The 15,209-nt window shown below is 40.9% G+C and overlaps 1 protein-coding gene across 2 annotated transcripts; it reads right to left on the reverse strand.

Annotated features, from left to right (window-relative positions):
- Nucleotides 1-9,798: 9,798 nt before the first annotated feature.
- LOC128081488 (ovomucoid-like) lies at nucleotides 9,799-14,988 on the reverse strand. Of its 2 annotated transcripts, XM_052684765.1 has the most exons (4): nucleotides 14,881-14,988; nucleotides 13,030-13,049; nucleotides 10,889-11,016; nucleotides 9,799-10,349 (listed from the first exon to the last, which is right to left on the reverse strand). In XM_052684765.1, the coding sequence occupies exons 1-4, from the start codon at nucleotides 14,942-14,944 to the stop codon at nucleotides 10,304-10,306; spliced, it is 258 nt and encodes an 85-aa protein (XP_052540725.1). In that variant the 5' UTR covers nucleotides 14,945-14,988; the 3' UTR covers nucleotides 9,799-10,303. The 2 variants fall into 2 exon arrangements, with proteins under 2 accessions (XP_052540725.1, XP_052540724.1); XM_052684764.1 differs by lacking the exon at nucleotides 14,881-14,988 and having other exon boundaries at nucleotides 13,030-13,178.
- Between the last annotated feature and the right edge of the window lie 221 nt (nucleotides 14,989-15,209).

Below are 15,209 nucleotides of genomic sequence, written 5' to 3' on the forward strand. Positions count from 1 at the left end.
CTGAAATTTGAGATAATTGTACTTAAACAAGAACCAAAAGTAAAACGTTTAGGAAACAGAAGTAGTAGACAAACATCAATTTAAAAAGTAATTTTCTGGTTTTGATCCAATTGAAAATGAGATAGCATGCTACATTACTGAGTTAACAGTAGCTTAACTATGTAACTTAAACTAGTTTTAGAGCATTCACTTTGCTTACTTTTACCCAGAGTGTTGAGATCTCTCTCTTAGAGCTGAGGGACACTGTTCAGACATGCATACCACAAGTCCCTGTTTTAGGGAAGCTTTGTTATCTTGTTATTAAATAACCTACAGACTCTCAGCACTTACTGGTCTCCCAAAAGATATTTCTAACCTTGAGTTTTCTGGGACACTTTCCATTCCCTATTAACTTTCTAAGATACTTTTCAGTTCAATTTCTGTCAGAATTAAGAACTAACCACACACAAAGAAGCTAACAAAGACTAAAAGATTCTAAGGAACAACTACCAAATATCCCCATAGTCACAATCAGAAACTAAAAGCAACGTACTCTCTGAATCTAAAACTCCTAATTAACAACTTATGTAACACTTTGCCCATATCCAGTCATTTTGCTGCCAACACAGTTTCTAGAAAATTTCTTCACATATCCCAAACTCCAAGATACCAAACTTCCTTTCCAGAAACTTTTCTCCGTCTTTTATAAGAAAGCCTAACGAGTTTCACCTGCGTCACTGAGTCAACAGACAGTGTTTTGCTCCTCTCTCCACAGCTGATAACTGCAGAACGTGAGTTGATATGATTCTGACATAGATTCCCTCTTATTTGTCAGTAATGCTCTCACCCAGATTTAAATTTCTACCCCCCCATTTCATGCTGTAAACATCCATTTGAAGCACTGAGGTTCATCCACAGGGGAAAGTATCTGTCTACTGGTATTTGGACCCCTCAGAACTGTAATTGCATTTTAATAAATTGGTAGACCTGGAAGATCATATGCTGCCAAGGTGCTGTGGTTGCACGGAATGCAATTGCCATGTCCTCTCCAATAATAAGTCACGCAGGACTGTCCTCTGCTGCTGCTTTTGACTGTCTAGCTCCCCAGTGAGCTCAGAATAGTCATTTATCTGCTTTGGTTTCTTGAAAATATAGAATCATTGCTTAGAAATATTCAGATCAACTGGTGAAAAGGCATATTTGGTTTGAGTTGGTTTGTGGAGGATTACAGGGAGCCCTTTGTGGAATGTGTTGTGGCGCTGGGAGGTGGGATCTGCTGACAGCCAACAAGCGCACCTCTACTCTCCTTTAAAAGGTTGCAGTCTGTTGCAACAACAGGGTTCAGAGGCTGTGCTGCAGGGCAGAATTGCAAAACAAAAACATCTCCCAGAAATAGCATGAAATCTTAATACAGTATATAACAAAAAATCAAATAGTATAGCATCTCTGTGCCTGACTCTTCCCTCATGCAGGCATGGACTAAAGGAATTGGTACAGATGGTGTTTTGTGATATCAAATATTTACAAAGGAAGCAAAGGCAACCTTGTCTTCCTCTGAGCTTCTGAATTTTTCTCCTGCTCAGACAGGAAAGTTACAGTAAGTGTTGGACTTAAAAGGGAGCTATAGTTAAATGTATTTTTGGAGTTGAATGATGGGGGTAAATTCCCATTCCCCTGCTGCAAATTAGGTAGGGATGGATTGGGGCAGGGAGCTGAGAATTGAAGTGTTGTCCTGCTTGTTGTAAGAACGGGGAGAGAGTTGGGGCCAGAGCAAGCTATAACTCAGCTTTTTTTGGGAATGGGGATGGAACTCCTCTGCTTTGTCATTCTGGGAAGGAAGCAAGTCCTTCCCTAATAGCATCGTCAAGACTTTCTGTAAAGTTGCAGTTAAATCTATGAATGTAAATGTATCTTCAGTCCTTGCAGTGCCGGGCTTGTCCACTGAAGGAGTGGAAACTAGCCACAGCCTGGAGAATCAGTGAATACAGCAGCAGAAAGAAATCCATCCTTTTCTTATGCTCTATGTCACACAAAATCATAGAATCATAGAATCGCAAGGTTGGAAACGACCTGCAAGATCATCTTATCAGCTCTGCTCAAAGAGGCCTGAGGTTAGGAGGTGTGAGGCCAGCACCACTGGATGCGCTGTGCTGCTCCCAGAAGATGGCACCTCAGTGGTGTGAATGGGAAAGCAGCCTTCCCTGTGCCTGTATGGCACTGTGCCTTTAGGGGCTGCTTCTGGGAGGTCTGAAGGAGCGTGGTTACAGCTTGGCCAAGAGAGACATTTACCTTTGGACATGAGATACTGGAGCTGTTATGCTTGCAGCTGATGCCATCCAGCTTTTTGTTCTGGAAGACAGTATGTAGGCCTAACAGGGGGACAGCTTCATAACTAGTGATGCCTCTGGCCATCTTGTGCTGGAATTTTATATTCCAAACAATGAGAGAAAGTTTTATGTTTTCAGATTTTACATGTTTATCTACATGTGTTTGTTTGCATCTCAATAGTTTAATACAACTCATGTCCCATAGAATTGGATGTTTTTCTAAACATCCCCTTATGGGGATGGTACTGGCATTTGATATGTTAGTTCCTGTCACTCATATATAAAAAGTTTTGCATTATTATAAATTGCCCAAACTATCAAAGCATTCTTATTCTGTAAGATGAAAGTTCAGAAGCTTACTAAGTGCTTATAAACTATTTAAAGATGGAGAGGTGCACAGTGTGGATTCAAATTTGATTAAGCCTTCCTATTGAGTGGTTCCAGAGGGAGGTTATTACTGCCTCAGTTTCCCATTCCTCCAAGGAATTGAATGCCAGAATTCAACCATTACCAAATCTTAGTTTTTTGCTTATGGCCTATTTATTGTCTGCAAAACAGCAAACTTTTCTTCTTGAATGAGTTTTGCAAGGAAGTTTGAAATATTTGCAACCTAGAAAAGGGGGAAAACCTGCCATGTATGTATGTGTGTGCACTTATACACATTATATTTATGTATATGGAATCTATTCATGCATCAGTCCAAAAACAGCCAAAAGTGTTCAAGTACATTAGCACAGATGGGGTGATAATTCTGAATAATATTCTCTGAATAGTATCGGAGTTCATTTCAATTAAACTCACTTAAATATATACATATATATTTACATTCATGTTGCCTCTTTGGCCTTGGAGAAAAAAGGTAGGACAACCATTAGAGCTGTCGTAGTGACAGATGAAACATGGAAATCAGAATTCAACAGAAAAGGACTGACCATAATGAACTCCTTGCCACAAAAAATGGTTGGCATATGAAACCTCAGCAAGGCCTACCAGGCAGGTCTGTGTGTCTCACATTTCTTACATAATTGTGTCTCACAATTATGACGACTTTTTATTTTGGCTTGTTTTGCTTTTCATAACAGATACACATTTTTCTGCATGAAAAATACAGGATGGCTTGTTAAACTCTTGTTCGTTGAGTATCTTGTTTCTTGTAAGTGAATACATAGAACCCTATAAGCATTGTTTTCCAGTGAGAAAATAAATGTATACTTCCTCAGTAGTCAGTTTCTTTTCCTCTTCTAACAGCGTAGGACAAGAATTCAGATCCATAGCATGTATGGAAAAAAGGAAGTGTTGAAAATCAAATACATTAATAGAAGAAAATATTTCAAATGGATATGAGGTCCTGCACTAAAATGAGAAGCTTTGCATAACACTGACATATAACACAGTCGGTGAGTTATCTTGAAATAACCAAACTTCTCTATATTTTGGTGGTGCTATTTTGTTTACCAATTCTCTTTGCAAGCACAAGTTAGTCTTATGAAGTGAGATGTTGTGATCTTAAGATAAAACAGGTTAAAATGTCTTCTGCATATATTGTCTATGCTTGGGACACTGAAGGCCTGCTTCCCCCTGCCCTGAATATGTAGTATTATTAAAAGATTGACAAACCCTGAATAATTGTTGTAATTGGAAACGCTCAACAAGCATGAGATAATCTTTGAGCAATTTATTGTAAACAGCCTGAGCGGCATCACACTATTTTTAGGGCAGGGTGAGAATCCAGCTCTCCAGGCTGAGCAGACACTGATACTACCCTAATGAAGCCTGTTGAATTATGTTCCATTATACTTCACCATTCAGTCATCTGGTATTATCTTCTGTTCAGAGACGTGGAATTCTGTTATGATCTAAACAATGCTTTATGCAATAACAACTATGGAATACAGCTGGCAATTTTTCATGTTGCCACTGATGCCTTTAAGAAGGTAATTGATAGTGTAGGAGTCAGGAGGCCTGGATTTTGGTTCTGGCTCGGCTGTACACCTCTGGTATTTATGATCGAGGAGACTACATTCCCCCTCCACAGTTTGCCTTCCAGGTCAGTCTCTGAGATATCTGGGGCAGCGCCCATTTCTTACATGGAGCATGCAGATCAACAGCGCTCCTCATCCTCTGTACTCAGACATGTCCTGCCTGCAGCCCACAGGCCACGTGTGACCCAGCCCCCCGGCAGTGCAGCCATGCCCTGCCCCGCACCACCACGAGGTGGCTGTGCCCCACTGAGCGGCCCGGCCCTGCAGCACCCACAGGGCAGCAGTGCGCTTCGAGCCCCGGCCGGGCTGGAACCAGGCATGAGATGCACTGTGGTGCCAGCTCAAGTGATATCAATATCTTGTGGAGAATGAAGTGCAGGAATAGTAGAACTTCATCAAAAACCTCTGATGAACATCTCCAGAACTCACTGAGAATTGCAGCCATTGCCATCAAACCAGGGACTGTTTCATCAAAATAAGGTCATATAGCCCACTGGTCTTATGGTTCTGGTGCTCTCTTTTTAAAAATCAGGTTGTTTTTTTTTTTTTCTTTATATGGATTAAATATGTTTTATGAGGCTTCTTCGAAAGTAATGTCTCCTATTTATGATGTTGGCTTGGAATGTCAGAGGCAGATGTTGGAGGTATAGCAGTAGAGGCTGAACCTTCCACCAATATCCATTTCATGTTGTTGCCATGTGATAGATGGCAGCAGAGGGGAGGTCTGAAACAATGGGACCTGACATGGAAGTGCGTATGGAATTGAATTCCTCCATGTGGAAAAAGTGAACCCATTGACCTTCATCAATACTTGTTGGTGGAGACCAAACAGTGGATGTGAGCGCAGTGAGACGGTGGGTGGTGCATTACAGCAGTGGTGAAAGCTACAGCGGATCACCTCTGCTGGTGCAGATTCTTACAGCTGTGACACGCAGGGTCTTGTTCATCACTGGAAAAAAAACAGCAAATGGTGGTGACTATGCTGAAAAATAAAGTTTTGTAGCTGAGAATTTGCTCAATTATACAGTATTATTTGTATCTGTTATCATTTCCATGGAAACATACAGGAGGCATTACTTTTGGAGTGACTTGCAAATACACAGCCCAAGGCAATTCCTTTTCATTCAGTGCAGCCCAGGTGAGCCAAAAGGTTGGACATCCATGATTGACTTGCTACAGCAATGACAGTAATTAGAAAACAGAGTTTGGGCTTTATGGGCAAGTGAAGTAGTTTTATTATAGCACAGTAATTCTCTTTTCCAGGAATCCAAACCATCTCATTTTCAGGCCCATATTTCATTACCTCTTGTAACAGAAGGAAAAAAGAAAGCATAAGAAGACCTTACTGTGAAGCTTCTACCTTCTCCTCTACGTATGTATAAAGATACATCAATGATACATGAGTTCCTTTTCAGCAGACTTTTGAAAACTTGCATGCTCTTTTAGTGCAAGGACATGTGCTCTATTTTTGTGTTCTACGCCAATATCTGGCTGCCCATTATTTCAAGCAAACAGGATCTGAGCATGTTTCATCAGCTCACTCAAGCTATGCACATTTTTCTTCCCCATATTTCTATGTCATTGCTCCATTGCACAAGCTTGACTGTCCAGATTGTCTGGCTGCTTCAGCATTTATTTTCAGATGTCATTTACAGCAGTATGCAAATTCTTTGGTCTGGTATGTGGCAAAAGCTGATATGCTTCTCAGTGTTATCTGCAGCTACGGGCCACCACATGTTGCCAGCAGAAGGAGATAAAGGGCTCAAACCTGCCACATTGGACAGTGTTGCTCTCTGCTACTGTTTCATGTCAGAATTGATCAGAAAAGAATTAGAGTTCCAGAGGTCTGTGGTGGATGTACATCCTGTGCATTTTAGGCCTTCAAACCTAACCAGGTTCTGTCACCCCTGTGAATGTGCATTGGCTGTATGGGAAACTTGGTTCACACAAACAGTTGCTTAAAAACTTGAATATACTAAAGCAGCTGATGTGAGTATTCACTTTGGCTGTAACAGGCCAAGCTACAAGACAGAAGACATCCCCCACATTGTCTGCTGGCTTTTCTGTCATTGTGATAAAAGATCAGAGTTTGATTCTGTTCACTCACTGTGATCTTTCTCAGCCAAGATGCAGTCATGGCAGGATGATCTGTCCTGGGAAACTTCTAGGCTGCCTGTCCAAAGCCAGAAGCCTTTGAGCTCTGAGAAACTTTTGCTTCACTCATCTGCATTCCTGCTGCCTCATTGCTTGGGCCTGGTTTCCAGACAATCAAAATGCAGGGCAGTGCTGGTTTTAGTCCCTGTGCTAGAATAGGCAGAACAGTTTTCGACTAGCATCCTCTATTTTTCCTTCTCATTCAATACAAAGAGAATTAGGTTACTTACCTTTCTCAGCTTACGTATTTCAACAGGTAACAACTCCAGCTGATGAGAAATAACACGTTGGCAGATTTTTTTGTCACCACTGATTTATCCTTAGTTGCACATCTGCCTACATGCACATGCTTTACACATATCTTACTCAAAAAAAAACCAGGCAGGGCTGTCTGACTGGCATCATTCACCAGTCAATGCACTCAGACCTTAAGTCTCACTGTTCTCATGCCAGAAATGGGCACCTGTGGCCCTAACAACAACTTCTCCTTAGACCAGGTGTACAATTTAGCTCTTTACCAGCAGCATATCTAATTAATGTACTCATGTGAGCAGTCTGTCTGAAGGAGAATGAACAAAAGCATTAAAACGACCAGAATACTCTCATGGCCCAATGGAGGTATTTTTCTAGTCAGCTGTCCTAACTGCAATTTCAAGACATGGCAACTTAAAAAGTATTTCAATATTAGGTGATATTCCTATCTTTGGCTGGAGGACAAATAATAATAATAATAAAAAACACTAACATCCATTTACTCCAGTGTTTTCATAATATATAGACCTTGGGAAGGCAGTCATGCAAATCACTAAAAGGTCCATATTTCTCTGTTCCTATTAGAATGACAAGGCTTTCCAGCCTCTTCTATTTCAGAGAGGAAATAAATAGATGCCATTTGTACCTAACTCTTCTCCTGAAGATGATGCTCTCAAACACTTTTCTCCCTACCCACCACACATGAAGTCTGAGTTTGTTGAGAAGAATACACCAAGCAGAAACACACACTGGGAGGTGCCATGAAGAGAGTGACCACACTCCTCCTTCTGGGAGCTTTCTGTTCCTCACATAAGCCACTTGTGTGATCCAGCATTCACAGCAGCAGTTCATCCCTTGACACGTGGAGGTGCTAATTAATCTTGACTGCACTTTCAAAGAGAAGGGGACTGTGGTCTGCTAGGAAACCCTTCATCCACCTTCATTAGCCCGAATGTTTAAGTTTCCAGTTTTACCCTGGCACTTGGCTCAGACTGTCGATCTAAACTGATAACCTCAGTAGGACACCAAAATGTGTCACTTAGAAAATAACATGTCCATTCTGTCCCTTCTGAAAGAGGAGAGTTAAAGCCAAGGTCACAGATAGCCCAACATCAGTCCTAATGACGTTTGAGTTACACAGAGTGATGAGAAGGTTCTTAATGTACGAGTACCACCGTCCCTTAGAAAGGAGTCTGAAGGCTCCCACAGAGGGGATTTCAGGGGACACAGCAGTGAATGGGAATAGCATATAATAATGCTGACCAGGATTTTTTGTGTGTTCCCTAGTTAGTGTTACCAGGATAGGTAATGCTTTAGGGAAATGGAGAATCAGAAAGAGGAAGAACTTTGTTAAATTCACTCATTTTTTAGAAGTATTTGACATAAAAATGCAGAGTATTTTCGTTTCATGCTGTTTTCTTGGTTGGAATATACCACTCAATTTTTCTAGGGTTATGTGCTTCAACATTTCATTACTCCTCATTTTTCCTTTTTTTTCTTTCTTTTTTTTTTCCTTTCTTTTGTTGTTTTTTCAGCTTTATCTTCCTTTTGGTTGTTCATGGCCAAGGTCATCAATTGCATACAGCTTTTACTGTTGTTGAACTTTTAAATTTCTTTTCCCAAAGACACTGTTAATGTTTTGTATTCTGAGTTCTGTGAGTACTAAGAGTCTCCTCCTAAAGAGCTGTTGAGTATCTGAAAGGCAGCAGATGTATAAGAAAGAGAATAGATCTTTGGGACTCCTTGGGATTCAGGCCCCCCTACATATCACATACTGTTCTGTGTGATGTTTTCATCTTTGCAATTGAGAACCAAAATCAGGAAAAAAATGGATTTCAAATCCATTCTGACCCCTGCCAGTTACTTATTATAATCAGCAAAATCAACATCAAATACCAGAAGATTTGTATCCGATGTACCGAATATAATTAGTTTTAAAATGGTTGAACCAGTTCATATTATAAAACAAACTAAAGACTAGAATTGCATATGCATGTAGCAGCAAATTAAATGGAGCCTTTCTCATGTGGAGGATGGCAAGTCTGCGTATCAGCTAGTTTCATGGCATATCTGTGCTATGAAATCTCTTCTGCCTTCTAAAACCAGGTGCCTTCATACAGTTTTCTGTCCAGCAGTGATCTCTAGCCAGTTCCAGAATGTGCCAGAGAAGTGCTGGGAAGAATTGTGATCCAAGACAGCCATGGCAGGGCCATGCTAGCTATTTCAAAGTAAAGATGATGGAATCTCAGTACTCACAGCTGGATCCTGGCACAATAAAGTAGTAACATGCGAAAGACCATCTCTGGTCATTTTCAGTATCACATAATTGCCAGTATCCTCTTTTCCCGTACAAAGCATGAGGGTGATGTTCTCAGCCCTGCCAGGACATGGCAGGTACGTAATGGACCAACAGATCCTCTCAGTCCCTCTGTTACGGAATGCTGTCTGCCTGGAACTACAGTGCTTTTCAGCCAGCAGTGGGATGGCTCAGCTTTCTGGTATCTCATCTTCAAAGGCAAGGACAGAAGTTTCCTGTCTGATTTTATGTTCCTCTAAAGTATGAGTCTTACATTCCAGTTCCAAAGTTTTCTTCAGATGTAATTCCAGTAAATTCATTCATTAATAAGCTTTAATTGTGGAAAATGCGCTCCCTTGGCTGACTATTTAAGTGTCAAAGACATAGGGCAGCTTAATAATGAAGATAAGACAGACATAATAGTAGAACACAGTTTTCTTCAGGTCTGAGAGCAGCCAAGTTATCAGAAATTAAAAGAATCATTCATAGATCACATTACTGGGTTTAACAGAGACACAGCTTCAAAGCTTACACAGTCCTGCACATTTATGGATTTGTTTCATTTGAAGGAAAAAGTGGGCCTGATTGTAGGGTAAATTTCAATAACATGGGGCCATCTAGTGTGTCTTGCTAATATTACAACAGTTGTCTTGAGCTCTGCTCTGCCAGCCCACTGCCTCTGGCTCCTGCTCTGTAACTAGTTGCTGTGACTCCACGTCTCATTTGTGAATAACTGATATAACAAATTTATTCTCTAGAGAGGTCACCACAGACAAAAAGAAAAGAGCCTACGTTTGTTTTAATAAACATGCAATCTAAGAAGTTACACAACGTATGTGAATCAGAATTGTACAAAGTCAAAAGAAAAAGGAGAATCAAAAATTTAGCTACAAAACTGGAGGAGCCTGAGCGCTTCATTGGGAAGCTGAAGCTTTTGAAAGGAAGCGTCTGAAAAGAGCGAGTGGGAGCAAGCTCCAGCAAGGAAAACTGAGCAGTGCCTGCAGGTGGCAATGTAGGGATCTGAACTTTCACTATGGAGACAAATGCATCATGCAGTGCTCACGTGAAAACCAACATGCTGCAGAAAGAGGAATGCTTATGGGTATCCAGAGGAAGATTTGCAGGGATGACAGATGTGTCAGCCCCTGCGCTCCAGAGCAGGGAGAAGCAGCAGACATCAGAGCACAGCTGAAAGGTGTACATGGAGATCTGTTCTTTTTTATTAGTACAGGATGAATGAAATTAAATTAGGAGATCATGATAAGGCAGTGTAAAGCTGTTCTTGGCATTCTTCTCTGTCATGCAGAATTAATTCAGCATACACCTGCTTGCTTCATATGTAAGGCTCCTCTGCTCTTCCTGCGAAGGAAAGGAAAGACGGTGCAGACAGTAAACTTTCCATTGTGGACTAAAATCTCTTTGAAGTCCTCAGCCAACAATTTGCTAACAGAAAAGACACTGTGAACATTTGCAGCAGGCAAGAAGACACTGATTTAGAAAGCTTTTTCTTTTAAAAATGCTTTATCTTATACATAAGAAGTAAGAAAGCTCTGATATTTTCGATATTTCCAATATAAAAATATTTCCAATATTGGAAATTCCACATTTGAGTTCTGATATCACCCAATTTGGTGCCTTGTTAGCCCAGTGCTGTTCAGTGGACTCTCCTCTGCTCTGTTCCACTTCTAGTTTCTCCTAGAGCAGGAAGCTGCTCCCACAAACGCCAAAGGCACCTCTTTGGATGAACTGGGCCTTACTGTGGGGAGAAGCAGTTACTCTGTAAAGGTTAAGCAAAGAAACAGAGGAGCAGAGACCCTGGACAAAATGAAGTGGAAATGCCAGATAGCTCATCTCAGATTTGAGCTAATTCAGAAGTCATCACTCAGTATCTTACTTACAGGACTGCCTTGCAGAAAGAACATTTGTTGTTATATGTTTTCCCATCAGAGCCACAAAAAGGTTCGTAGAGCTTTTCGCAGTAAATAGGTCTTCCTCTCTCTAACCTCCTGTATTCACTGCAGTCTACCTGCAAATACAACATCATTTTTGTTGGAATAAGCCTTTCTCACATTCATCATTCACATACAGAGATAATGCAACATCTTTGGGCAAAGCTATCAGCTGCTGCAGAGCAGCAGTCAGGGGAGCTCCACCATCTGAACTAGCTGAGCCCTAGCCATAAGAAAGAAATGTATGATGGCAGGTATTGAGCACCTTTGGGAACTCTGCTGTCTGCCTGAATTAATAAAGGGAAATAATACAGCTCATTTTCCATTTACAAATTTTGAGTCTTAATATGTATTTTCCCCATGCTTGCAGTTGTCAGTAAATTAAAGTAAGATTATTTTTCAAGGATGTGAAGGTTTTCTGTCTCCTTTCCACAAACACAACTTTTCACAGCAGTGAAGAGATCCGGCAGAATTTGACAAAGTCCTGTGTAAATGAAAAGAAGCTTTGAAAGGCTCTCTCTCATCTGACAGTAGGACTGTATTTGTTATAGAAGTATATATAAAAGTGGGAGTACAAACTAATAAAAGAAATCCCTGAAAGAGCTCCTGTCCTCTTTCCAGAGCTCGGGCTTCTTTCGTGAAATGAATGTCATTCCTGCTATTTGCCAGCTGAGGAGCTTCTTGTATAGTTCACATATTCTATTCAATGTATTGTTTGTTATCCTTGAAAGCTTGGAGTTTGCTCACCTAGGAAATCACCTTTCTTTTTTGTGCTGCTGCAACTCATATTGGCTCAGCTCTGCTCACTGCCAGCCTTGTGAGCATTTGAAATATGAGTCTTTGCAGGGAGGCTATGACTGGAGCTTCTGCTTTCTGAAGATCTATCAGAAATATCTATTATGCACGTAAGCATTTAAAATAGAACCTGGCTTTGCTGCTGTCTTTTTGTGGCCCTGTTTTTTACCCTTTGTCCCATCTCTTAGTGAAGGAATATTACTCCAGCCAAGACCTGGAGCTTATTACAGGTTCTGTGACTATTTTTGTGACAGTTGTTGTCCAGGGGCTGCATGTGAGTGAGGAGCAATGAGCCATATGTGCTCAGCTCCTTCAGCAGCCTGTGCTGTGGCTGCTGTGATCAGCAAATTGAGAGGTCTCCCCTGGCAAAAGGGTCATTAACCAATTACTTCTTGAGGTATTCTGGGCTCAAACCCATTGCCCCATAAGAGAAGCCCATGAGATACTGGTTTATCCAGTCTTTTCCTTTGGTTGGTCACTTTTCTCTCCAATGCATGTCAAACACTGGCCCCAGTTGCAGAAGGAGATCAGAGACCTAATGGCCAGCAGCCTTCTGCCACATAACCCAGCAAAGGCAGTGGCATGGGAGGGAATCCATAGCTTGCAATTTTCAACATAAGGCTGCTCAATTGCTAGCCTGTGGGTGGTGAAGGTCAGATAACAAAACAAGCTACAAATCAAATGGATTTGCCTTATTTCTACATAACAGTTGGTAAAATGGAAAAGAAAGTGGAACTGGCTCCTCCCGGAAAAGAGTGTGTGCCTTAGCCTGGGTTCCAGCATCAGAGGCTGTGTGTGCTGTGCTGATAAGAGTGGGTGAATCTCCACGCATCACTGCTGCTCGCTGCAATCCCCGATGAACTCTTTCCTCACCTGAGGAAGGATTTTTACTGCTTAGTGCCTCATTGATCTCAGAGGGTGACTCCAGGATGGACAATCCAGTGCAGACAGGGGTAAATTAAAATTTTGGATATGCAATTTAGGATCTGAAAGTCACCAAGTAAGCCTTACAATGTTGTCACCAGATAAATATATAAAATCCTGATTTTTCTGGCTTACAATTTTGCCTTGATCTATTTCTTGCCCAGACTGCCTTATACATAAGGCAGTATACATATACAACATCTGGAAAGTGTCAGAGCAACTGTATGGAAGCCACATATCTCAGCCTTGGGGATTTCTTTTTGACTTTGGCAGCAATTGGTTAATGTGTTTTTTCTGACCTCATTGATCTTGCTGCACTCTCACTACAAACTATATATTTTTATCCAGAAATAAAGAAGAAAGTGACTCACCTCATCCTTTTGGGCAGCATCTGCAATATAAACAGAATCACAAAAGATGAAGTAAAAGAACACTGCTGGTGAATCTTCATTTTGCATCTGAGCTGCCCTCATTAGCAGCAGTTCCACCTCTCTTGCTTTCTTGAAAGTAAATACTTACATAGTTCCTCAGTGCTGTATAAGTTACCTGTGTCAGGACTTATCCAACAAGTGGGAATCACTGCCTTGTTTACCTTAGGAATCAGCGTCAGCAGCTTGAACAGCCTTTGCTATTTGGGGATTGGAGTCTGTTGTTCCCCTTTCCATCAGAGGAAGATTAAAGAATCAGGAGTTATTATTACATCACATGGCTCATGTTCTGTGGATGAACGAGTTGGGCACGACTGGGTTTTAATTCCTAGGTCTTCCAAAAAACTCACGTGGTTGTAAGCAAGGCACACATTCCTTATATCCTTTTTTTCCTGTTTACAATGAGGATATAACTTTATATAATCTAGATTATGATGATGATGAAATTTGGATCATAGTACCAATTTTAGAATGTGTTTTCCCTTGCCTTGGGTTTTAAACTATTTGTCAGAAGGACTGTTTCCTATTCCTTACACACATTGCACCCAATATAATAGAGCCCTGATTTCAGGTGGGGCTTCGAAAAGCTCCTTCAAAACAGCTGCTCAGTGTTAATTACACCTTCCAGAAAGTAATCAAGTAACATTGGCATGTCTCCACTGTGCTGACACATTCATAACTTTCTTTAGGAATGTATTTTGTTCTCCTCCTGTCCTGTGATTGTCATTCTATGGCTTCAAAAGGATAAAAGTCAGGCAGAGGCTTTGTACAGAAGGAGCAGTGTGCAATATGCTATAAGGAGCAATACAGGCACTAAGACTTGTTTTTCTAATTAAATGCAGCTGATCTGCATCTTTAATGATAGGCAGCTTTCCACTGAACTTCGCTTCCATCAAACTGCCTACGTCTTCTGATTAAATAAAGTCATCCAAGGTAAAGTAAGCTGGCATAAGTTACACAGTACATCAAAAAAGATCTGGCTCATAAAGTATCGATCCATAAAGTTTTGAAGTAGTAAGATAAACTAGAATGTCTAAGGAAGGGATTTGCTGGAGTTCTTGTGGGAGCAATGTTTGTTGCTGTTGCTGCAGTGAATGAAGTGGGCTGAAAGCATATTTCTCATTAAAAACCCATTCCTTAAGATTAATAATGCTGTTGGACATCCATTCTAATAGCAGTGAAGATCTGCATTCCTTTCAGTTATTCTAAGTGTACTTATTTACTTATTTTTATTTTTCTGTCTTTTTTTTTTTTTTAATATGTTGCAAGTTTGTATTCCAAAAAACTGAACTATCAAGTGAAGGCTCAAGAAATTCCTCTCAGCTCTGTATTTTATGATAGAGTAACTTGTGCCTCAAAGCTATCTCCAATAAACTAACCCCACAAAGAGGCTGCTCACAGCATATTCTATGGCTGGCGCATAATCACCTCTCTCCTGCTTGCTCACTTTGGCAGAAGGATCTCATTAGCTCCAAGCAACCCACTCAGATTGAAGAAGAAAATGAGTAGGTAAAAAACCTGTTTGAGTTTGGAGGCTTTACAGATCACTTCTTAGTTACAGTGCAGAACACAGCTCTGATTCACACTGCTGTCAAGGAATAGGTTTCATCTACACAAGTTGGCAACTGCAAAGCTGCTGAAATGTTGCTTGTAAATGGTGCATGAGCATAAAATTTCACTTGCCTTCTGCCACACAAGCCCAGCAACCACCGCTATCTATCCTAGCAGATCAAGAATTTTCAGTAATAAAGCATTGTAAATAGAGCATGTTAACCAATAAAAAAGGTTACTCACCTGCTAGGCAGAGAACCGCCAGGGCGAGAAGCACAAAAACACCTGTTATCTTCATGGCAGACATGGGTTCTCGAGCTGTTTCACAGTCTGTGCTCTAAGTATTCCAGTACAATCAGATATCTGCTTGTGCATCTCTGAGTGCACATATATACACACACACCAAGAGCAGAAACCCCGATGATGAAATCCTCCAAACAGAAGGTAATTAGAAGAAGGTGTTGCCCATGGGTAGTGGCAGTAAGAATGTCTTCTGTATAGCATGAAGGTCATAAGTACAGGGCAAAGATGAGAGTCACATCATGGATTGTGTTGATAAAGGAGATGTATTG

This window comes from Tympanuchus pallidicinctus, unplaced genomic scaffold (genome assembly GCF_026119805.1).
Source record: "Tympanuchus pallidicinctus isolate F22 unplaced genomic scaffold, pur_lepc_1.0 scaffold21, whole genome shotgun sequence".
Classification (NCBI taxonomy): domain Eukaryota; kingdom Metazoa; phylum Chordata; class Aves; order Galliformes; family Phasianidae; genus Tympanuchus; species Tympanuchus pallidicinctus.

Bases quoted from the DNA above. Each gene is read 5' to 3' on its own strand.
- LOC128081488 (XM_052684764.1), bottom strand. From the start codon at position 13,131: ATGAGGGCAGCTCAGATGCAAAATGAAGATTCACCAGCAGTGTTCTTT. The intron at 11,017-13,029 runs GTGAGTCACTTT...TTGTATTTGCAG, and splicing joins ATGCTGCCCAAAAGGATGAG to GTAGACTGCAGTGAATACAG. The intron at 10,350-10,888 runs GTAAGTAAGATA...TTTCCTTCGCAG, and splicing joins TCTTTCTGCAAGGCAGTCCT to GAAGAGCAGAGGAGCCTTAC.